Raw genomic sequence first — 24,939 nt, 5'->3', positions numbered from 1 at the left:
GGCCACATGTGCTGTTAGAACTATATATCTATAGCATGTGACTAAGGCCACATGTGCTGTTAGAACTATATATCTATAGCATGTGACTAAGGCCACATGTGCTGTTAGAACTATATATCTATAGCATGTGAATAAGGCCACATGTGCTGTTAGAACTATATATCTATAGCATGTGACTAAGGCCACATGTGCTGTTAGTCACATGCTATAGATATATAGTTCTAACAGCACATGTGGCCTTAGTCACATGCTATAGATATATAGTTCTAAGGCCATATGTGCTGTTAGAACTATATATCTATAGCATGTGACTAAGGCCATATATACTGCTAATTTGGTAGAGATGGTGAATTTTAACCAAATAAGAGATGTATTTTATTTTCCTAACTTTTTATAATGTATACATTATGAAGATGTTCAACAATGCTGGTGGGATGGTAGTTGCAAAATAAGACAGATGAATGATAACTGTTCAAAGTGAATAATAAAATGCTTCAGACATCGTCAAACAATCTCCATTTGCTGTAACACAATATCATGAGAGTGGGCTCAAAGACATGTCATGTAATTTTACAACATTTTTCAAATTTATTTATTACTGTAATTTAAAAAAAACGAGATGAAAAAATGAGGAAAGTAAATGATGGCTGAAACGAAAAGTAGACAAGTTGATTATTACGAGTCAGTCAAGTTTGAGCAAACAATGTATTTATTTAAAGTCTAGCCTCGGTTTAAATCTCAAACACTAATTACAGGCTCGTTTTAATACTGTACGTATGAATTCACTTTAAACAGCTTACTTTAAGAAGCTGGTTCTTAGCATGTATTTTAAATGAGGCATTCAAGTGCAATCACAGTACGTTGTGGCTAAAATCATTAATCTCTTTCTGTCTGACTAACCACAGCAACACAAGTGCGTATTCCGTCAAGTGAAAAAACAAATTCAATTGAATATAATCAAATCTACAAACTTAATGCCTGGCAAATCTCTTGACCCACACACTAAAATTCTCACTCATCATAAAATACTGTCATCTTCTAGTTTTCAGACTTTTTTTATTCCACGGGCCATCTGTGCGCGTTAAAGGCGGTGTTCTTTGTATTGTTTTTCCTTATCTGTTTCCAGGGACAAAAGCCCATCTGTCCGGCTCTTGTCTACATGAAGGTGTCTGTCACTGCAAGATTATGGACCAGGCTTTGAGGGAGGGTAACGGGAGAAAGTTTCATTATTATAGGTCTCAACCGGACACTGGGCAAGGAGGACTAGCTGGACACCCGATGACCCGACACAAAGAAGCGCGTCTCAGACTAACATACAAACTCACTTGACAGTTTTTTAGTTTTTTTAAAACATGCTGCCTAAGGAAACTCAATACTCATCAAAGAGACTGCAAAACAAAGCTTTGTACTTAAATTAATTTACATTTCAATTTTTCAAAAACCTTATTACATTTTCTTAATTAATGAAACTTGGCCAGTAATAGTTACTGAAGAGAACAGCCAATACAGAAACTGAAAAATGTAAATTAGTTTAAGGGCAAGGCTTTGTTTTGCAGTCTCTTTGAAGGGTATTGAGTATTTAAAATAACAAAAAATGTTGATCAATTTTCAAATAAATAAAAAAATACAATATTTATAAAGAAAAAAAAACAAGAAGTAAATTAATTTGAGGACAAAAACAGCTAATGCTTTTGATAGACTGCAAAATAAATTATATTCCTTAAAAAAAATTAAAATTGTTAAAACTATTTTAAACTGAAGGAATAGCCAATAGAAACTGAACACACTTCACAGAGTGAATCTTAATGTTTTTAATAATATATTTTTCTAATCACATGGTAACTGGCCAGCAATAGTAACTAAGGGGACAATTAAAGCTGCAGCTTAGTGAAACTCTAGCAATACTCTTCTTAAAGATATACAACAAGTTTTGTCATTTATGAATAATGTTTATTACTACATTTGTAAAACGAAACTGGCCGGTGACCACCACTAAAACTGAAATACTAGTAGAGGCAGATGGTACATAAGAATAAGAATGAATTTATGTACAACTTTTTTAAGGGACACAGACAAGTCATGACTATTGTCCACTTAGTTCAGCTGTGACATTATTTTAAAAATCACGGTACAATCATTTATACCACTGAAAAATTCATAAAAACTCACTAAAATTATTAACATGTGAATAATGTATGTGTACTAAAGTTAGCAACTAAAGCTTTGTATGAAACTAACCTAAAAACGTGCGTCGAAGAGTGATCACAGTTATATTGTGGAATGAAATTATGTTATGTAGCGATGCCACTTTGTCAAAATATCCCTTGGACATCTTGTAGACAATGACAATGTTAAATACATTATTAGTTTTCTCTCACTACAAACCTGCCATGATTCTGAAGATGCGTTTCCTTGACATCACCTCGAGATGCTCCACACACCGCCGCTTCAGATCCTCCATGGCAACACTCTGAAAACAGAACGTCATATATATGATGAATACTGTCACGTCATATATATGATGAATACTGTCACGTCATAGAGAAAACAGAACATGTTCTGTCATATCAAGAGAAAAAACAGAATATGTACTGTCATATCAGAGAAAACAGAACATGTAGTCATATCAGAGAAAACAGAACATGTCCTGTCATATTAAGAGAGGAAACAGAATATGTACTGTCATATCAAGAGAGGAAACAGAACATGTACTGTCATATCATAGAGAAAACATAACATGTAGTCATATCAGAGGAAACAGAACATGTCCTGTCATATTAAGAGAGGAAACAGAACATGTACTGTCATATCAAGAGAGGAAACAGAACATGTCCTGTCATATTAAGATAGGAAACAGAACATGTACTGTCATATCAAGAGAGAAAACAGAACATGTACTGTCATATCATAGAGAAAACAGACCATGTCCTGTCATATTAAGAGAGAAAACAGAACATGTACTGTCATATTATAGAGAAAACAGAACGTCATATATATGATGAATACTGTCACGTCATAGAGAAAACAGAACATGTACTGTCACATCATAGAGAAAACAGAACATGTACTGTCATAGCATAGAGAAAACAGAACATGTACTGTCATATCATAGAGAAAACAGAACATCATATATATGATGAATACTGTCACGTCATAGAGAAAACAGAACATGTACTGTCACATCATAGAAAAAACAGAACATATACTATCACATCATAGAGAAAACAGAATGTATACTATCACATCATAGAAAAAACAAAGCATGTACTGTCACATCACAGAGAAAACAGAACTTATACTGTCATATCATAGAAAAAACAGAACGTATATAATACTATCACATCATAGAGAAAACAGAACTCATACTATCACATCACAGAGAAAACAGAACTCATACTATCACATCACAGAGAAAACAGAACTTATACTGTCACATCATGGACAGCCAGGCAGAAAATGAATGTGGTGTTTTAATCATATGAATTGGGCATCAGTTAGGAGCAAACCACATGACCAACAAGATTTAAAAACCCTACAACCAATGTGATCACTATGCCATTTAGAAAACTTACAAACCATGTGATCCTTTAGAAAACTTACAAACCATGTCCACATCATGTTCTAGAAAACTTGCAACTCATGTTGCCATTATGTCATTTAGAACACTTATAAACATGGTCATCATATTTATAAAGAAACCTATAACCTGTGTTGTCATTGTTATATGAAAAGTTTACAAACCACACAATCATCAAGTTTTCGAAACATTATAACCATTGTTGCCACTATGTCATTTAGAAAACTTACAAATCACGTTCACGTCATGTTTTAGAAAAACTACAACCCATGTTGCCACTATGTCATTTAGAAAACTTACAAATCACGTTCACATCATGTTTTAGAAAACCTACAACCCATGTTGCCATTATGTCAATGAGAAAACTTACAAATCACGTTCACATCAAGTTTCAAAAATCCTACAACTCATGTTGCCACTATGCCATTTAGAAAACTTACAAATCACGTTCACATCATGTTTTAAAAAACTCTAAATCCATGTTGTCACTGTCATTTAGAAAACTTAGAAATCATGTTCACATCATGTTTTAAAAACCCTAAACCCATGTTGTCATTATGTCATTTAGAAAACTAACAAACCACATTCACACCATGTTTTAGTAAGCCTTCAACCCATGCAGCCATTATGTTATTGAGGAAGCTTACAAAGAATGTGGCCATTATTTGATTTAGAATGAACATGAACTACAGGAAATTTCACTAAAATCTCAACATAACAGAATCTCCTTACAGAATACAATTACCTGCATCTATTGAAAAATTACACAACAGGCAAAATATTCATCAACAACCACCAGTGAAATTATTTCACTTATATAATACTAATATCAAAACAACACAACTCCCATTTTAATATTGGTTATTTTGCCTCGGCATACGTCATTGGTCTGTGATTGCTATTATTATTTATCTTAACATTTCCTTCATCTTTCATTTAAGCGTAATTTGGTTTAAGGAAAATTCTCACTTTTCCTTGGCCCTACAGTTCCTGTCATTTCCTCTGATAATTAGTTTCATATTTCATCTTGCAGCACACGGGCTAGAGTCCGGCTGACCACATGATTTATTCCGTCTGAATATCATGAATTGGTGATTAGCACTTTTTGAAATTAAAGATTATTTGTGTCTCATTTGCATTGCAAAATTGGAAGATCCCAAAGAACCGACACGACATGATAAGCAGATAGAAAAATGTCTTTTTCCAAAGTGTGGAAATGTGTTTCTCTCTGTCTTACAGTGATGAAGGACATGAGGCATAGTTTGGTGGCAGCACTCTCACCTGCTGTGTGACGAGCCATACGACTGGTTACCCTAGGTGCATGTGGGCTTTGTGTCCCATCCTAACTGGTGCTCCACAACTAGGACAACATTCATTTCAACTTAGTTTCATGCTTATATAGAATTAAGGTTCAAGCATGCTGTTCTGGGCACACGCTTCAGTTATCTGGGTTGTCTGTCCAGGACAGAGGGTTAACGGTTAGTGCTTAGTGGTTAGAGAGAGGTCGGTGTAGTGGCCTTACACCTACCCACTGTGTCATTAAACTTGCTCTGGGTGAGAGCCGGTACTGGGGATGAATCCATTACCAACAAACCAACCAACCTTATGTCTCATGGCTTAACCACTACACCACCGATGTCAGTTGGGACAACAAACGTGGTGTGTACTGTCTGGTCTGTATGCATATGTTGTATGCATGCTGAAACAAGAAATAATTCAATGGGCCCACAGACGGCGATCGATCATAGACCAAGCCCCGCCCCCTCAACACAAGACAGAGTCAAAAAGAAGTTTTAACAGTCACGACGACATGTTCCCTTGAAAAATGCCTTGCTGCAATGTGGAGGACAAGTCTCTATGATGCCGGCATGTTTCTGTCCCTTACTACTCAGCACATGGTTCACAATTACTATCTGTTAGACTTATCAGTATGTAGTTTAAAAACAACGAGCCAACATACAGAACTTTAGTTTAAACAGTAAAGATACTGGAATTTTAAAAACTGAACACTTAAATATTGGCCTTATGGCGCCTTTCTGTTATTTTGGAAGTCATATATAGTATTCAATATTTAACAACTGGGCTCATACTTATAAAGAGTCTTGACTAAAATTTCCAATAACGTCACTCACATACAATTTGTATAGCGTTGCCACAGCTACTATTAGAATCTTGAGTCTAGACTGCAAGGCCAAATTTATGAAACCTATTTATCTTAAATGCAGGTGTTTAAGCATTGTAAATGTGTGTAGTTTTACATGCCTGTAATATAAAAACAGGCACTGCAAATTCAGCCCTAAACATTTTATAAGCACAGGGCCATATTAGGTGATTAAAGCACCATAGCCGTGACCAATGTCCAAGTTTTCTGTCTTGCAGTAAGAGAATACTTTTCTATTAATGTAACACACAGGTTAATCAAATGCTAGTAAACTGTTATGGTTATTGTGATGTGAGTGCATGAGATAAAATGCACTGACATTCCTCATTTTATTTTACTTTTTGGCTGACATGACAGCACATACCAATGACTTTGACACACGATTATTATCTCACAAACATACTGTCATCCTATTATGCTATATCTGTAGCAATTGACTTCAGTTTTGTTTATACTGTAAACCTCTGTCTGCCAAATCCATTTTGTTTTGTAATTAGCACCAACGTCATGTAAATGAAAAGTCAACAAAAAGTGCATCGTTGAAGACGTCCGGCACCACAGCCACGTCACAGCACGTCACTCATCGTCACAAAGCAGACTTTGTGCATGATTAAAATCATTTGTCAAATTTGAAATAATTCACCTGGGGCCCCTAGCAACCAGAGCCAGTGGTCTACAAAATGGACTATCTGCTAATGACCATTGATTTATGCAAAAACCGTATGATAGCTTCACCTTGATACTGCCGCCATAGCCCTGGGCTGAAGAATGACATTGTTCTCACTACATTCAAAACGACTATTAAAAGATCTAACGAGTGCTTTAATCACACAATGGAGAACAAGACAGTACAAACTAATTCATCAAAATGTGGTTCTCGTGTCAATCATAACGCAATGTAATCACATCTTCGTAGAAAAGATTTGCAAAGTAAATCATGATTACACCCCAGCACATTGTTCAAGCTGTGCTTAATCTTTTCTGAGAAACATTTTAATAATATTGTGACATGAAAATTACATTGCTAAAAGACACATGATCATATATGCATGTGTAGTGAAACATATGCAGCTGTCTTAGGTAGTATTAAACAAGTATCCTGCTAAGATAGGTAGCTGTTTAATACAGGTCAATTTGTACTGAACAGAATAGTAAAATGGCCTCTTAAGACCTATATCAAGTTAAAACACTTATATTTTGTGCGCAAAATGTTCATCAGGGATAAAGCTAATTCAGTAGAAAGCTTATTGTAATTTACTTATTTTGAGTAGCAATTTTAGAAAACTACCTCCACAATCTAGGGAAAACTACCTCCATAATCTAGGGAAAACTATCTCCATACTCCAGGGAAAACTACCGCCACAATCTAGGGAAACTACCTCCATAATCCAGGAAAAACTACCTCCATAATCCAAGAAAAACTACCCCCATAATTCATGGAAAACTACCTCCATAATACAGGGAAACCTACCTCCATGATCCAGGGAAAACTACCTCCATAATGCATGGAAAACTACCTCCACAATCTAGGTAAAACTACCCCCACAATCTAGGGAAAACTACTTCCATAATGCAGGGAAAACTACTTCCATAATCCAGGGAAAACTACCTCCATAATCTAGGGAAAACTACCTCCATACTCCAGGAAAAACTACCTCCATAATCTAGGGAAAACTACCTCCATACTCCAGGGAAAACTACCACCACAATCTTGAGAAAACTACCTCCACAAACTAGGGAAAACTACCTCCATAATCCAGGGAAAACTACATTCACAATCTAGGAAAAACTACCTCCACAAACTAGGGGAAACTACCTCCATACTCCAGGGAAAACTACCTCCATAATGTAGGGAAAACTACCTCCACAAACTAGGGAAAACTACTTCCATATTCCAGGGAAAACTACCTTCACAAACTAGGGAAAACTACCTCCATAATCCAGGGAAAACTACCTCCACAAACTAGGGAAAACTACATCCACAATCTAGGGACAACTACCTCCATATTCCAGGGAAAACTACCTCCACAATCTTGGGAAAACTACCTCCACAATCTTGGGAAAACTACCTCCATAATCCAGGAAAAAATACCTCTACAATCTAGGGAAAACTACCTCCATAAACTAGGAAAAACTACCTCCATAAACCAGGGAAAAACTACCTCCACAATCTAGGAAAACTACCTCCATAAACCAGGGAAAATTACCTTCATAATCCAAGGAAAACTACCTCCACAATACAGGGAAAACTACCTCCACAATACAGGGAAAACTACCTCCACAATACAGGGAAAACTACCTCCATATTCCAGGGAAAATTACCTCCATAAACCAGGGAAAACTAAGACATGACTTACACGGTTTACAAAATTATAAAATTGGTGAACTAACTGTTGAAAATAAAACAGTTATTCATGGCTCACCTTTACACATACTTTTGTTTATTTTATTTTTTATTTTTTTATTTGGTGATGTAATTTGAAACCATTTTTAATCACATAATTTAATAAAGCAATACTATCTTGAGAAAATACACATTTTAAATGAAGCTATTTGGTTTGAACAATATCTATAACCATCAAATACAAAATGAAAGTTTTGGAATTGGCCACAAAATTAACTGGCAAATTAAAGCCTTTCTCTATATTTTACAAACAATAATATTTTTGTAAGTAAAAACCGTTCTGTTGATGTCTTCCCAATACAGCTGTTAGCTAACAGTAAATTATATTTTACATACCCACAGGCTGTAGATTATATTTTTTTCTTTCTTGTAAAGATTTAATTTTATGGGGGGAAATAGTTATCAGCCATATGAACAAAGCATGAACTCTTGCAATGTCTAGATAAGCATATACATAATTAACACTATTATTGTATCAGATCACTGGCAATTTGAGAAACAGCAGATGTATGGTTATTACACAGACATACATGTATCAGTCTGTGAACTGAACACGATTCCGTGCTTCTGAGAATCCCAGATTTGGGGTTGGAAGCATAAAATTATGAGATGGAATCCCAAGATATCAATAATAAAAGCATGATTCTGAATCCTAAAAAACAATCCTCAAATTCAAGGCTTCCATATACACATCCACACAGACATATACAACCACACTCCTCACATGAACACCCCTTCCCCACCCCTCCACCCCAAACACACATACAAACACAGACATATACAACCACAGACTCACATGAACACCCCCCAACCCCTCCACCCCATACACACATACAAACACAGAAATATACAACCACAGACTCACATGAACACCCATTCCCCACCCCCTCCACCCCACACACACATACAAACATTGACATATACAACCACACTCACATGAACACCCCTTCCCCACCCCAAACACACATACAAACACAGACATATACAACCACAGACTCACATGAACATCCCTTCCCCAACCCCTCCACCCCACACACACACACAGACATATACAACCACACTCACATGAACACCCCTTCCCCACCCTCCACCCCAAACACACATATAAACACAGACATATACAACCACACTCACATGAACACCCCTTCCCCCACCCCCTCCACCCCACACACATACAAACACAGACATATACAACCGGACTCACATGAACACCCCTTCCCCCACCCCCTCCACCCCAAACACATATACAAACACAGACATATACAACCACAGACTCACATGAACACCCCTTCCCCCACCCCCTCAACCCCACACACACACATACAAACACAGACATATACAACCACAGACTCACATGAACACCCCTTCCCCACCCACTCCACCCCACACACATACAAACACAGACATATACAACCACAGACTCACATGAACACCCCTTCCCCCACCCCCTCAACCCCACACACACACATACAAACACAGACATATACAACCACAGACTCACATGAACACCCCTTCCCCACCCACTCCACCCCACACACATACAAACACAGACATATACAACCACAGACTCACATGAACACCCCTTCCCCACCCCTCCACCCCACACACACATACAACCACAAACATATACAACTGTACACTCACATGAACACCCCTTCCCCACCCCTCCACCCCAAACACACATACAAACACAGACATATACAACCACAGACTCACATGAACACTCCTTCCCCACCCCTCCACCCCACACACACATACAAACACAGACATATACAACCACAGACTCACATGGAACATCCCTTCCCCACCCCTCCACCCCACACACACATAAAAACACAGACATATACAACCACAGACTCACATGAACACCCCTTCCCCACCCCTCCACCCCACACACACATACAAACACAGACATATACAACCACAGACTCACATGAACATCCCTTCCCCACCCCTCCACCCCACACACACATACAAACACAGACATATACAACCACAGACTCACATGAACACCCCTTCCCCCACCCCTCCACCCCAAACACACATACAAACACAGACATATACAACCACTGACTCACATGAACACCAATTCTCCCACCCCCTCAACCCCACACAGACATACAAACACAGACATATACAACCACAGACTCACATGAACACCCCTTCCCCCCACCCCACACACACATACAAACATTGACATATACAACTGTACACTCACATGAACACCCCTTCCCCCACCCCCTCCACCCCAAACACACATACAAACACAGATATATACAACCACACTCACATGAACACCCCCACCCCTCCACCCCACACACACATACAAACATTGACATATACAACTGTACACTGACATGAACACCCCTTCCCCACCCCCTCCACCCCAAACACACATACAGACACAGACATATACAACCATAGACTCACATGAACACCCCTTCCCCACCCCCTTCACCCCACACACACATACAGACACAGACATATACAACCATAGACTCACATGAACACCCCTTCCCACACCCCCTCCACACTCATTCAAACATAGACATATATAACCACACTCACATGAACACCCCCACCCCTCCACCCCACACACACATACAAACAGACATATACAACCACACAGACTCACATGAACACCCCCCACCTCTCCACCCACACACACACATACAAACATACATATACAACCACACAGACTCACATGAACACCCCCCACCTCTCCACCCACACACACATACAAACAGACATATACAACCACACAGACTCACATGAACAGCCCCCACCCCTCCACCCCACACACACATACAAACATAGACATATACAACCACAGACTCACATGAACACCCCCCACCTCACACACACATACAAACATAGACATATACAACCACATAGACTCACGTGAACACCCCCACCCTCCACCCCCCCACACACACATACAAACATAGACATAGACATATACAACCACACAGACTCACATGGACACCCCCCACCCCTCCACCCACATACACATACAAACATAGACATATACAACCACAGACTCACATGAACACCCCCCACCTCACACACACATACAAACATAGACATATACAACCACATAGACTCACGTGAACACCCCCACCCCCCACCCCCCCACACACACATACAAACAGACATAGACATATACAACCACACAGACTCACATGGACACCCCCCACCCCTCCACCCACACATACATACAAACATAGACATATACAACCACACAGACTCACTTGAACACCCCCCACCCCACACATACAAACATAGACATATACAACCACACACTCACATGAACACCCCCACCCCTCCACCCACATACACATACAAACATAGACTCACATGAACACCCCCCACCCCTCCACACACACACATAAACATAGACATATACAACCACACAGACTCACATGAACACCCCACCCCTCCACTCACATACACATACAGGTCTGTGACCACAGTAGACAATGGGTTAAAATGCAGACCACACCAGACAAAGCGTTAAAATGCACCTTTCACATTGTCAATGATGAACTTTTCACCTGACTGTAAACCGAATTTAGAAATTTAATTTGACATGCAAGCTGCTGCAAATGCCAGCCTATCAGATCCTATAATTAATATTTTTAAAGTATCATACACGGACAAGAAGAACTGTCCAGACTCCGGACTTGAGACAATCGCAGACAAACAATTGTACCATAATACACAAATAACTCTTCCTGGTGTGTGCACTGTAATGGCAAAAGACCTAAAGAATTTTTTTAATTTTTTTTATTCACAGATGCTTATTGTCCTAGGTAAAGAAAAAAAGCTACGACTAATAAAAGCGATATCAGTACACTAATTAACTTAAGAAGACCGACTTGCAATTAACAATGAAATTGACATGCCCGCTATCGGATATACTGGAGATCCGAAATAAATCACATTCATTTAGCAAACCCTATAACAGGATGCATTTAGATGTATTATTTAACGTGTTACAATATTTATAAAACTGATGTCACTGGTGTACAGAAGGCAAAAGAATCTTTTATAGCACCCCAGCATATTCTTTTAATTAGAAACTGTTGGCTGTTTAATGCTTGATGTATGAACCAGACAGAAAATAATGATTTCATAAAATTTGTGCCAAAATGTGCAACCAAATTTGATTCGGCTAAGCCAAACAAAACACTATAAAACAGAGCTGATTAAACAAAGCCAGACTTCAATTAGCTGTTCCGTAAATATCAAATACAAGAATTGTAACAAATTAAGTGTCTTGCCTAACATTACTGATTTGCAGTCACTCATAACTGCACCCATGCATGTACGTCTTAATGAATGTTAAACAAATTAAAAAACTCTTTAATTAATTTTTTAATTAATTTTATAGCACAAATTTGTAATGAAAAATTCATGATTAATCTAGATCTATAAAAATATTTATATTTTATTTTGATTATTTTTTAATTATTATTTTTATTATTTAGTTTAACATGCACTACGATGAACATGCCCAGGTTTCCGTGAGAGTATAAGCCTGGTGTTATTGATCAGATACCATGGGGAGAGTAATGCCTACTTATCACCTTTTGACTCCGCCCACGTGAGGTAACAGTGACATTCTCAACTCAACTCTCAAGTCACGTTAGTCAATTTGGTAAGTGGTAAAACACTTGCATAATGCACGGTCAGTCTAGGATCGAACCCCATCGGTGGGCCCATTGGGCTATTTCTCATTCCAGCCAATGCACCATGAGTGGTATATTAAAAGCCATGGTATATGCTATCATTTATATGAGATGGTGCATATAAAAGATCCCATACTACTAATAAAAAAATGTAGTGGGTTTCCTCTCTAAGATTATATGTCAGAATTACAAAATATTTGACATCGAATAGCCGATGATTAATAAATCATTGTGCTCTAGTGGTATTGTTAAACAAAATACATTTTGAACAGTGACAGCTTATACCAGTCATATTTACTATGAGAAGCAGGGTTTTAGTTTTTGTCTGCCAGGTATAATTTACAAAATGTAATTCTATAATCAGCTTCAGTAATGGGCCCTGAATTACCGTGCTGTATTTATGTACGTCTTGCTCCAGTACTGTGGTATACTGAAGGAAATAGCCCAACACTTCAGTGTGGACTACCACATACGGACTACCAAATATGCTACTATTTACTATGAAAAGCAGGGTTTTAGTTTTTGTCTGCCAGGTATAATTTACAAAATGTAATTCTAGAATCAGCTTCAGTAATGGGCCCTGAATTACCGTGCTGTATTTATGTACGTCTTGCTCCAGTACTGTGGTATACTGAAGGAAATAGGGAACACAAATAACAGCAGCAAATACTGACTGCAAGCAAAATGCTCATCCACAGAATGAAGAAGCTGTGTTCCTTGGGGTCACATGATATCTCAGTATTTTACTCTAGTAGTGTTTTAATCTGCAGGGGTGGGAATTGGTGAACTGTAAAACAGAGGAAATTTAGAGGAGTCCCGGAAATTCTTGAAATATTAGGTTGAAATCTGTGCCATCTGACACATTTTGGAGGAAAGGACGATTAAAATGAGAGGAAACGCAATGTTCCGTGAGAGGAAAAAAGCTGATCTGAGGAGAATTCCCACCCCTGATCTGATCTCAAATAGCATGTGTTCTGTTTTGTTTTTTTAACCTCAGTATAGATATCAGAGAAACCTAATATCATAAAATTATTTTTTTACATCAGTATAGATATCAGAGAAACCTAATATCATAAAATTATTTTTGTAAAACAAAACAAAAAATACTTAACAGGTGCCAACAAAATATTTAATATTGTGAAAATTAATTGCCTTGAAAATAACTGAATCCCTAGAAGATAGTTTGTGAAAGAAGTTGAAACATTTCAGCAGTATTGATTACAGAGTACAGTGTAATAATGGTCCTCCAGTCAGGTTGACTTACAACCTGACCAGTCCAAGATTGTTATAAACATTTTTACAAAACATATTTCAAGGTCACAAATAACATAAATCCCATATTATATATAAATCTAATTTTAATGTACTATGGTGAAACATTAATTCAAAACTAATCTATTTTAATCTCAATTCAATCCAAATAAATTTATAATCCAATATTAATAACAATTTTAATTCCAATTTAATTTAATATTAATCCCATTTAATGTAATTTTAATACACTTAGCATCATATTTTTATGTAGGTAAAAGCAGGTAGCCAATACTATAAAGTGGATTATGGGAAATGTAATTTAAATGGATTTAAATGTGTACAGTAGTCTTCACCAGGAAGGGTGAGTGATCACTACCGATCCCCTCCACACTCACCTGGAAGGGTGAGTGATCACTACCGATCCCCTCCACACTCACCTGGAACGTTTCAGGAGAGTGATCACTACCGATCCCCTCCACACTCACCTGGAACGTTTCAGGAGAGTGATCACTACCGATCCCCTCCACACTCACCTGGAACGTTTCAGGAGAGTGATCACTACCGATCCCCTCCACACTCACCTGGAACGTTTCAGGAGAGTGATCACTACCGATCCCCTCCACACTCACCTGGAACGTTTCAGGAGAGTGATCACTATTGATCCCCTTCACACTCACCTGGAACGTTTCAGGAGAGTGACTAACTGATCGCCTTCCAATAAAGGTCCATAATTTTCAACATCTTCATGAGCGTACAAACGTACGCTTTTGACCCCCCCCCCCTAAAAGTGTACATCTCCAAATCAACATTTTTCATTTTCAAAAACCTCCTCACGAGAGTGATCTTCAGCTCGCCTTCGTTCTGCTGTCAAAAAATGTCTTTAAACTGCTCGCCTAACACCATTTCACGAGAGTGATCTTCAGCTCGCCTTCATTCTGCTATGTCAAAAAATGTCTTTAAACTGCTCGCCTAACACCATTTCACGAGAGTGATCTTCAGCTCGCCTTCGTTCTGCTATGTCAAAAAATGTCTTTAAACTGCTCGCCTAACACCATTTCACGAGAGTGATCTTCAGCTCGCCTTCATTCTGCTGTCAAAAAATGTCTTTAAACTGCTCGCCTAACACCATTTCACGAGAGTGATCTTCAGCTCGCCTTCATTCTGCTATGTCAAAAAATGTCTTTAAACTGCTCGCCTAACACCATTTCACGAGAGTGATCTTCAGCTCGCTTTCGTTCTGCTATGTCAAAAAATTTCTTTAAACTGCTCGCCTAACACCATTTCACGAGAGTGATCTTCAGCTCGCCTTCGTTCTGCTATGTCAAAAAATGTCTTTAAACTGCTCGCCTAACACCATTTCACGAGAGTGATCTTCAGCTCGCCTTCGTTCTGCTGTCAAAAAATGTCTTTAAACTGCTCGCCTAACACCATTTCACGAGAGTGATCTTCAGCTCGCCTTCATTCTGCTATGTCAAAGCCTTCATTCTGCTGTCAAAAAATGTCTTTAAACTGCTCGCCTAACACCATTTCACGAGAATGATCTTCAGCTCGCCTTCATTCTGCTGTCAAAAAATGTCTTTAAACTGCTCGCCTAACACCATTTCACGAGAGTGATCTTCAGCTCGCCTTCGTTCTGCTGTCAAAAAATGTCTTTAAACTGCTCGCCTAACACCATTTCACGAGAGTGATCTTCAGCTCGCCTTCGTTCTGCTGTCAAAAAATGTCTTTAAACTGCTCGCCTAACACCATTTCACGAGAGTGATCTTCAGCTCGCCTTCGTTCTGCTGTCAAAAAATGTCTTTAAACTGCTCGCCTAACACCATTTCACGAGAGTGATCTTCAGCTCGCCTTCATTCTGCTGTCAAAAAATGTCCTTTCTCTAATGACACCACTATAGCACATTGACTTATTAACCATTGGCTATTGGATGTCAACATTTGGTAATTTTTCACATATAGTCTTAGAGAGGAAACCCACTATATATTTCCATTCGAAGCAAGGGATCTTTTATATGCACCATCCCATAGACAGGACAGCACATACCAAGGCCTTTGATATACCAGTGGTGGTGCACTTACTCTGCTCATCTCAAAGACTGTGATACTTAAGTGATAGTCTACTTGCACTTGTGGAAATCATTCTGAGGATGGTGAAAATTGTTTTACACCAATACACAATGTTCTTCAGAATGCACATTTGTCAAATAAACATATCAGAAGATTAGTGTCCCAGTCATTATTTCTGTATGAGGCATGGCGGGTCACAGGATCCATCCACTTCTGTGGATTTACCAGGATGGGATGGGCGACACCCACATTATGTTTACACAAGGTGGATCTGCTGCAGATGGTTTAATGCAAATGTCAAATTATTTTATTTTATTTCCCCGAGTTGTGGATGGAGGTCAAAAATAGGGGGTAGTATGTGAGTAGTGTGTAGAGGGGATGATTTTCCGCGATCACAGAAAAACAGACGGAATCGCAGAATTTAGTAACTGAAACGGAATTAGCGATTTTTAAAAATAACCTTCAAAAGTTGTATTTCTGGTTCAAGCACCATAATAAATATTTTTGGTAGTTTTAAGATTCAATATTGATAATATACTCGTAGTGTTTTGGTATGCGAACATTCATGGAGTGCACTGTATGCCTCAATATTTTCAGAACCGTTAATTCTCGGAAGTTACGCTTAATTGTCGTAAGCTTGTAACAAAGCATGTGACTGTTTACCCGTGTCAATTTACACAGTGAAATTTAACTTGAAATATAAAAATAAACATGTACTAATACAATTTTAGAATGTTGATTATATAATAAGATTTCTAGTACATTCAATTTCGATATTTTCCAATAATACTTATTACGATTCATAAGCATAGCCAATTTACACAATGCTTTTGTTGGAAAACGTAATTTCGTAAAACTTTGGGCATATATTCGTTAATCTGTACGGAAACATTTCACATTTATAGTCCATCCCACGGGGAACGCCTTTTTTCATGCTACGGAATTTACTACATGTTATTTATTTCTGAACCGATTGTTTTCTAAATTGCACACAAAAATATCATTTTACTTTTCTTCTCACCGGTTTATTATTGTAACACATGTAGCACGTGCTACAGACCCTGCGGTTCAGGGGGTCCCACGGTGAGGCATTGTGTACATTTTCCCCAGGTAATTTTTCACCTCTCCCCGAGGGGGTTGCAAAATATATATCTGGGGAATTGGGCCCAGCTATTATTTGTGCTACAGGCCCCGCGGATCCTTAAACCGGCTCTGAATATATAATTCTAGGCAAATATATATTTCTTAAAGTTATAAAATAATGTCGAAACTTTAAACGATCGACAGAACAGTGCTTAGTTTTGGTTCACTACCACTGGCTTGACCCGACCTCATTTGAATATATAATTTGTGCACACGGCACGTTAGTTAGGGTTACAGAGCAACAATGTGTAATCGAGTGAGTACTATTTTTTAGTAATTCTTATGTGTGCCCGTTTGTTTTGGGGGTTTTTTGGTTCACGCTTTGTAATCATACTGGAACTAATAAAATGTTGTCATGTATTTATTTATTTATACATATTTTTTGGCAACTAATGTAAGATTACGAACAATGCATTACCAAAGTTCTTGTTCATATATTCGTGAAAATAGCGGGGTTTGTCAACGGTGTGTTTTGTTTATAAATGAAACTTACCTGTAATCCATCAGATGAAATGAAACTGAAAGCCACACAATCAACAATTATTTATTGTTTGAACTTAAGGGAGAATGGATCTCTTTGGTATTATTAAATACAAACAATAATTAACCGTAATTAAGTTTGTGGCTTTGTTTTAACCGCGGCTTATTTAAAGGTGCGGTTTATTTACGGATGAAGGTGGGAACCAAGTGGTGCGGTTTATACACTTCTTTTTTTTAAAGTTTGTTCCAATTTTTTTTTTTTTTTTTTTTTTACAGGTACTTAAAAAAAATAGCAATAGCAAACCAGCTCAGAGCTGGAACAATAAAACAAATGTATATAGTTTATAACAATAAAACATGACATTGAATAAAAAAACGGAAAAAAATTGAATTTGCAAAAATCTGAAACGGAATGTGTCAAAATCTGAAACGGAAAATCATCCCCTCTAAGTGTGTATGTGTGTGTATGTGTGGGGGGGGGGGGGGGGGGGGGGGTTTACAGTGGGTAACAGCTATTTAAAATGTCTTCACAACTCTTTTTGAACATTATGACTCACATCAAAAACAAGTTTGTTATTTCATTGTAGCATATTCAAGTTAAAAAAAAAAAACCCATATAAAAAGGTTTGCGACCGGTTTGAACTCACTACATTTATAACAATTGCCTCCAGGAAAGTTTACTGTTTCTGTAAAAATTCAAAGAGGAACAAACAATTTATTCTGCTGACCTTCCGTGAAAGTAAAGCTGTCAGTTTAAATGGTGATTTACACAATGGAAGTCCTAATACTTTATATCCTCTTCCTGTCTGAAACTCTTTGTTTTCTTACTGGCTGCAAACTGCCTCAAGGCCAGTTCAAAGAGATTTGACTAATTTCACTTTTGTCAATGTCACTGTCAAACACCTTTCTTTAACATGTCCACAATTTTATATCGTGTGGTACATTTAAACGGACATAGCCAGTACAGAGCAATAAATATGATTCATGATATTAAGGATTACAATAAAGAAAAACGTGCCCTATTGTTATATATCTGGTAACATACATTCACATGCAAGTAAAACAGAAATAGAAATAACACAGACTTTGATCTTTTTAAAATTGATACACCTACATTTAAGTAGTCGTGTAATTAGTATGTAAAAAGTGGATACACCTAATAATGTTTAATATCCTCTGTGCATGCTACTAAATAGAAATAAAAGGAATGTTTGCTTTTATTCACCTGAGTACATTTTAATCTATGTATCAATTAGTGAATGTGCAATACAAATCGTATTTTAGAAAGTAAACAAAAATTCAAGTTTTATATATATATATGGCATCACCTTCCAAGACAAAAATAAGGTATACTTGTGCTATGGTCTAACTAAAGAAATACAGGTTTGCTTTATCTAACTGTACAATCCAATAACTCTAAAAAAGCAGCCAGTAACAGATGTAAAGAAAGGATTTAGTTTTTTAACTTGCAACAGAGATTTTATTGAATACATTTTAATATCACAAGCCGTTGTTTATGGTCCGCCAATAGTTTTACAGATCATTGTAGAAATATTTTTTAAGATATATTAAAAGATAATATGGTAAATGTGAAAGTGCAAGCCGTTAAAGAAAACCGAAATGACAAATCGGCAGATAGTGTGATTTATCCCTAACAAAAAAGCCTAAATTAAGCAAAAAATTGAGGAAAAAAGAAGAAGATTTAAATGAACTCATCTCAGATTGTAAACCAAAGGGTTGTGTTAAGGATCATTTGCCACACTCTGCAGAAACACTTAAAACTTTTTTACTGCCGACAAATCAATAAAATGACCTTTGCAAATTTCACAAGTTGCTTCAAGTTGAGAACTGGAAGGTAAATTACAAGTCCGTTATATAAGGTGGACTGCTGCAAATAAGGCATTTTGTAATTTTTCATTTCACCACCCAATTATTGCCGCTCATTTGTCCGCTCAAGCCACCATTGTACGCAAGTCATTAGATTTTCTGACCAGTTATTAAGCCTGCGACACATTCTCTCATTGAAATAGCCCTCATCTCAGCCAGTGTTTAAAATCACTCAACTATGCATAATTCACAATCAAGAATAAATTTTAGCGTGTGCAGTTTTTCTTAAAGCAAGCAATACAGCCAGGTAGCTGATTATGAAACTGTTTTATGAAAAAAAAATTCCATATACAGTGAATACTCAAAACCAGACCCTCTGTAAACCAGAATTCCTTCAAAACCAGACCCTCTGTAAACCGGAATTCCTTCAAAACCAGACCCTCTGTAAACTGGAATTCCTTCAAAACCAGACCCTCTGTAAACTGGAATTCCTTCAAAACCAGACCCTCTGTAAACCGGAATTCCTTCAAAACCAGACCCTCTGTAAACCGGAATTCCTTCAAAACAGGACTTTTTTATGGTCCCTTTCTAAATATCTGTGCAGAAGAGAACCTCTCTAAACCAGATACCTCTTAAAAGCAGACGTTTCACTTGGTCCCATGGGTGTCAGGTTTAGAGGGGTTTCACTGTATAAACTATTGATTTTAATTTAGACTGGTAACCAGAAGTATTGTCATCATTTGAACCAGTCAACCCTCATACAAGATGTAAAGGTTTTATAAACCAAACATACACACATACATAATTTAATTTTAAAAAATTATTTTGAATTCCAACATTTTATACACAAAATGATATTTTAACATTTTAGTGTAAATTATTTACAAACTATGAAGAGCTGAATGTGTACTAAGTGGCCACAAATGGCAATATTAAAAGATGGCCTGTTAGGACAGGTTGCTGCTTACTTATTAACATATATAATATGTATGTATTAATACAGGTCAGTTTGTATTATATTAAATGATTTGAGAAAATAGTGGTCCTCTTAAGGCAGGTGGCTGCTAGAGCAGGTTTATTACATATAAATCGACTTTTGAAAACTTGTCTCAACTTCTTCGCATTTATTTATTCAACTTTGGATATGAGCATAAAAGTAAGTTATATCACCATCATTGTCAACTTTAATACCACCACAACCAACAACGTCATCGTCATCGTCGTCGTCATTGTCACTATCACCATTAACATCTTTCAGACTGTAAGGTTTGTAACGTTACATGAACAACGTCTGGCACTTTAACTTCCAACCCGATGAAAAAGGGTAGTCCTAAACGTAATTACCACAAAATAAGTGCTTTGCAATTTTCAATAATTTCTCTCAGTTTTCACTTGAGTTTTATGCATGCAGTTACATGAAGCACAATTACAAATAGGTTCATTTATAAAAATATGCTGTGGGGGAGAATTTACAACAGAATTAGTTTTTGTGGAAATTTTTCAAAATGGCCGTTACATGGGTATTAACTTGAGAGATAGAATAAAAAGCAATTTGCATATAATTTAACAGTCTTTGATTAATAGTCCTGAACAGAAATTCTTTAATAACACTTTCTAATCAATCATGGTTGAAATTCCTTAATTCAATTTGGATTGAGTGGAAACATCAAAAGCAATTCTTTAGCAATGCCCTGAAAATAAGAAAATTAATTTCTGGTTATAAAATGAAACGGCACTGTGACAACAAATTATCAAAGCAACCTATTTTCACATGTTGAGAGTTCAAATAACAAAAATATTGATTTTTTTTTTTCACCCACTCACTTTTTTTGCATTAAAAATTTCATAAAAATATTTGTCATTCATCAGTCCAGACAAAAACATGAACCAGTGCCACGAATTTCATATTTCTCGAGTCCAAACTCTATTTATAAGCATATTTTATTAAAGCTAAAAAGTGTGGAGATTGGGTTGGCTGTAAGTTTACAGTGGTGCTGAAAGTGGAATCAATGCAGTCGTTGTTCTGACAGCCCTCATTAATATGTTTCATCTCACCATTCCCAGTCCTGTCCACGCATTATGGATGGGATTTGGTTTTTCACGTTCATTGTTATTTGTAGAAAATTTAATTTCTGTCCTGCCATCTAGCCATAACTTAAAATGACAAGATTGCAACTTTTGATGTGATTCATTTGTTTTTCTCGAGAAAACGTCCTGTTCCCAGATCTCATTATGGTAGACACAGATCTGAAAATCTGGCTGATCAATAGTAAAATTGGGTGCTAAGCAAGGCAATATTCTCATGAAAATTCCATTAAAAATTGTTTCTTGACAAGCCGCGGCCGCTGCCAACAATTAATGTTGGCAAGTACAAGTTGTGCGCAGTGTTTCCAACACCACACAGCTACCGCAGCACGCCGCGCTTGTTTAATTATACATCAATAATTCAAACTACAATGCTATCGCCAGTGTTTTTTTCCCTCATTTTGTTTGGACAAGGCAAATGACATGATATCATGTAACATGTTAATTACAGGTGTGTGGTGACGCAGGTGATACAGGTCCAGGGATACTGTCATTTGGTTAACCCCATAGGTGTCAGGCTATCAACTTTCCCATCTCTTACTTTAATTAGAGATTTTTATTTGAATAACTCTTTATTCAGGGACAAGACACAGCAAAAGCTCATGTTACAATTAGTAAATTTGGAAGAACATTAAGGTGGCCTTTTACAATCAGTCTTGGCACAAGCATGCTAGTCAACATTAGAGGAAGGGGCTGACCAATGGGGACAATGCTACAGAGCTAGTCAACATTAGAGGAAGGGGCTGACGGTGTTACGGAGGTACAGAAGTATGCCTCACCCACCCCAACTTAAACTGAAGACATGAAGTCTCCTGGTGTTACGGAGGTACAGAAGTATGTCTCACCCACCCCAACTTAAACTGAAGACATGAAGTCCCCTGGTGTTACGGAGGTACAGAAGTATGTCTCACCCACCCCAACTTAAACTGAAGACATGAAGTCCCCTGGTGTTACGGAGGTACAGAAGTATGTCTCACCCACCCCAACTTAAATTGAAGACATGAAGTCCCCTGGTGTTACGGAGGTACAGAAGTATGTCTCACCCACCCCAACTTAAATTGAAGACATGAAGTCCCCTGGTGTTATGGAGGTACAGAAGTATGTCTCACCCACCCCAACTTAAATTGAAGACATGAAGTCCCCTGGTGTTATGGAGGTACAGAAGTATGTCTCACCCACCCCAACTTAAATTGAAGACATGAAGTCCCCTGGTGTTACAGAGGTACAGAAGTATGTCTCACCCATCCCAACTAACAGACAATATGATGGGTTTATGATGGACAGATCAGGTAACAGACAATATGATGAGTTTATGATGGACAGATCAGCTAACAGACAATACAAGTTTATGATGGACAGATCAGCTAACAGACAATATGATGAGTTTATGATGGACAGATCAGCTAACAGACAATACAAGTTTATGATGGACAGATCAGCTAACAGACAATAGTTTATGCTGGACTCATCAGCTAACAGACAATACAAGTTTATGATGGACAGATCAGCTAACAGACAATAGTTTATGCTGGACTCATTAGCTAACAGACAATATGATGAGTTTATGATGGACAGATCAGCTAACAGACAATAGTTTATGCTGGACTCATTAGCTAACAGACAATATGATGAGTTTATGATGGACAGATCAGCTAACAGACAATAGTTTATGCTGGACTCATTAGCTAACAGACAATATGATGAGTTTATGATGGACAGATCAGTTAACAGACAATAGTTTATGCTGGACTCATTAGCTAACAGACAATACAAGTTTATGATGGACAGATCAAAATGATATGTCTGTGATAAATATGTTAGCACTGGACAGTCAATACTGATGAAGTGAGCAGAGTTTACCACAACAGGACACAAGCGATTCTCAAACTTGTACCAAAAGATATAAAATCTTTCCTTCACACATAAACAGCTGACCAACATGGATATTGAGGACTTTTGAAAACTCATTTGGCAACAATTGTATCCGGGGGAAGTCAATTTCTGGCAATATTCACTAAGGGACACATCTCAATAATTGAATTTTTCAAAATGAGAAATTTTGATGAAATTTTAAATTAGTTCATTTTCCGGGATACTTTCGCGTATAATTTATTAACAATATGGCTGTCACGAGTGGAAGTGCTGCCACGAGTTCTGTGATAATACTTTCTATAAGACGACTTTGTTTGGCCGTTTCACGTACATTACATCATTGATTAAAATAACCTGGTTTAATACACTAAATTCACAGTTTTTTAATTGGTTGTTTGGGTGTTTTTTGTGAGGTTTTTGTGGGTTTTATGTGGGCTTTTTGTGTGTGAAAGTAGCTAATATCAGAAAGTAGCTAATATCACAGGTGTCACTCATAGTAGCATCCATGAATGTTCATCTCTACGCATGTTAAACAAATACTTTATTTGATTTATAACTAATTTTGTTAAAAAATCAATTTGTCACATACAATCTATGATTAATCTAGTTTAATTTTAAAAACAAAACAATCAAGAAATCCACTGAAATATAATTTAGTTAATTTTTAAAATCCATACATAGAAGATTCGTCTAAGTGTTTTTAACCTGGAAAACATCAACTGAGTCAGTTTTAATAAGTATTTGTTGAGGCTCTGCTGAAACAAATACCAATTAATCAGACGAGGTTGATATTTTTTTCATATTAAAAAACCCAAAGTACAGTAGTGAATTCTATAACCTTGTATTTCGATATTTAATAAATTACAGTTCTAAAGGGTTAATACAACAAAGGATCAAATGGATTTTTATGTATAACATGAGTATGTTATAAGATACATTAACTGTAAATGAATGTTTCATTGGTCTAAGATTTATAGGGCTGAATTTATGAAGCCTGTTTTTCTTAAAGCAGGTTTTTAAGTCTAGTAAATGTATGTAGTTAGTAGTTACACATGTGTAAGTATAGTAAATGTATGTAGTTAGTAGTTACACATGTGTAAGTCTAGTAAATGTATGTAGTTAGTAGTTACACATGTGTAAGTCTAGTAAATGTATGTAGTTAGTAGTTACACGTGTGTAAGTATAGTAAATGTATGTAGTTAGTAGTTACACGTGTGTAAGCCTAGTAAATGTATACAGTTAGTAGTTACACGTGTGTAAGTATAGTAAATGTATACAGTTAGTAGTTACACATGTGTAAGTATAGTAAATGTATACAGTTAGTAGTTACACATGTGTAAGCCTAGTAAATGTATACAGTTAGTAGTTACACGTGTGTA

General features: G+C 37.1%; 1 protein-coding gene across 5 annotated transcripts in view; it reads right to left on the bottom strand.

The window, feature by feature from the left end:
* LOC121374006 (caspase activity and apoptosis inhibitor 1-like) overlaps positions 1–24,939 on the bottom strand; it is a 199,075-nt gene that overhangs the window by 70,170 nt on the left and 103,966 nt on the right. For all 5 annotated transcript variants that reach the window (XM_041500868.1, XM_041500869.1, XM_041500872.1 and 2 more), the window contains exon 5: positions 2,386–2,470. In XM_041500868.1, the coding sequence (XP_041356802.1) occupies positions 2,386–2,470 (85 nt within the window). The remainder of the gene's footprint in view (positions 1–2,385; positions 2,471–24,939) is intronic.

This window comes from Gigantopelta aegis, chromosome 6, assembly GCF_016097555.1.
Source record: "Gigantopelta aegis isolate Gae_Host chromosome 6, Gae_host_genome, whole genome shotgun sequence".
NCBI lineage: Eukaryota > Metazoa > Mollusca > Gastropoda > Neomphalida > Peltospiridae > Gigantopelta > Gigantopelta aegis.
This window is presented reverse-complemented; position numbering and strand designations above follow the sequence as displayed.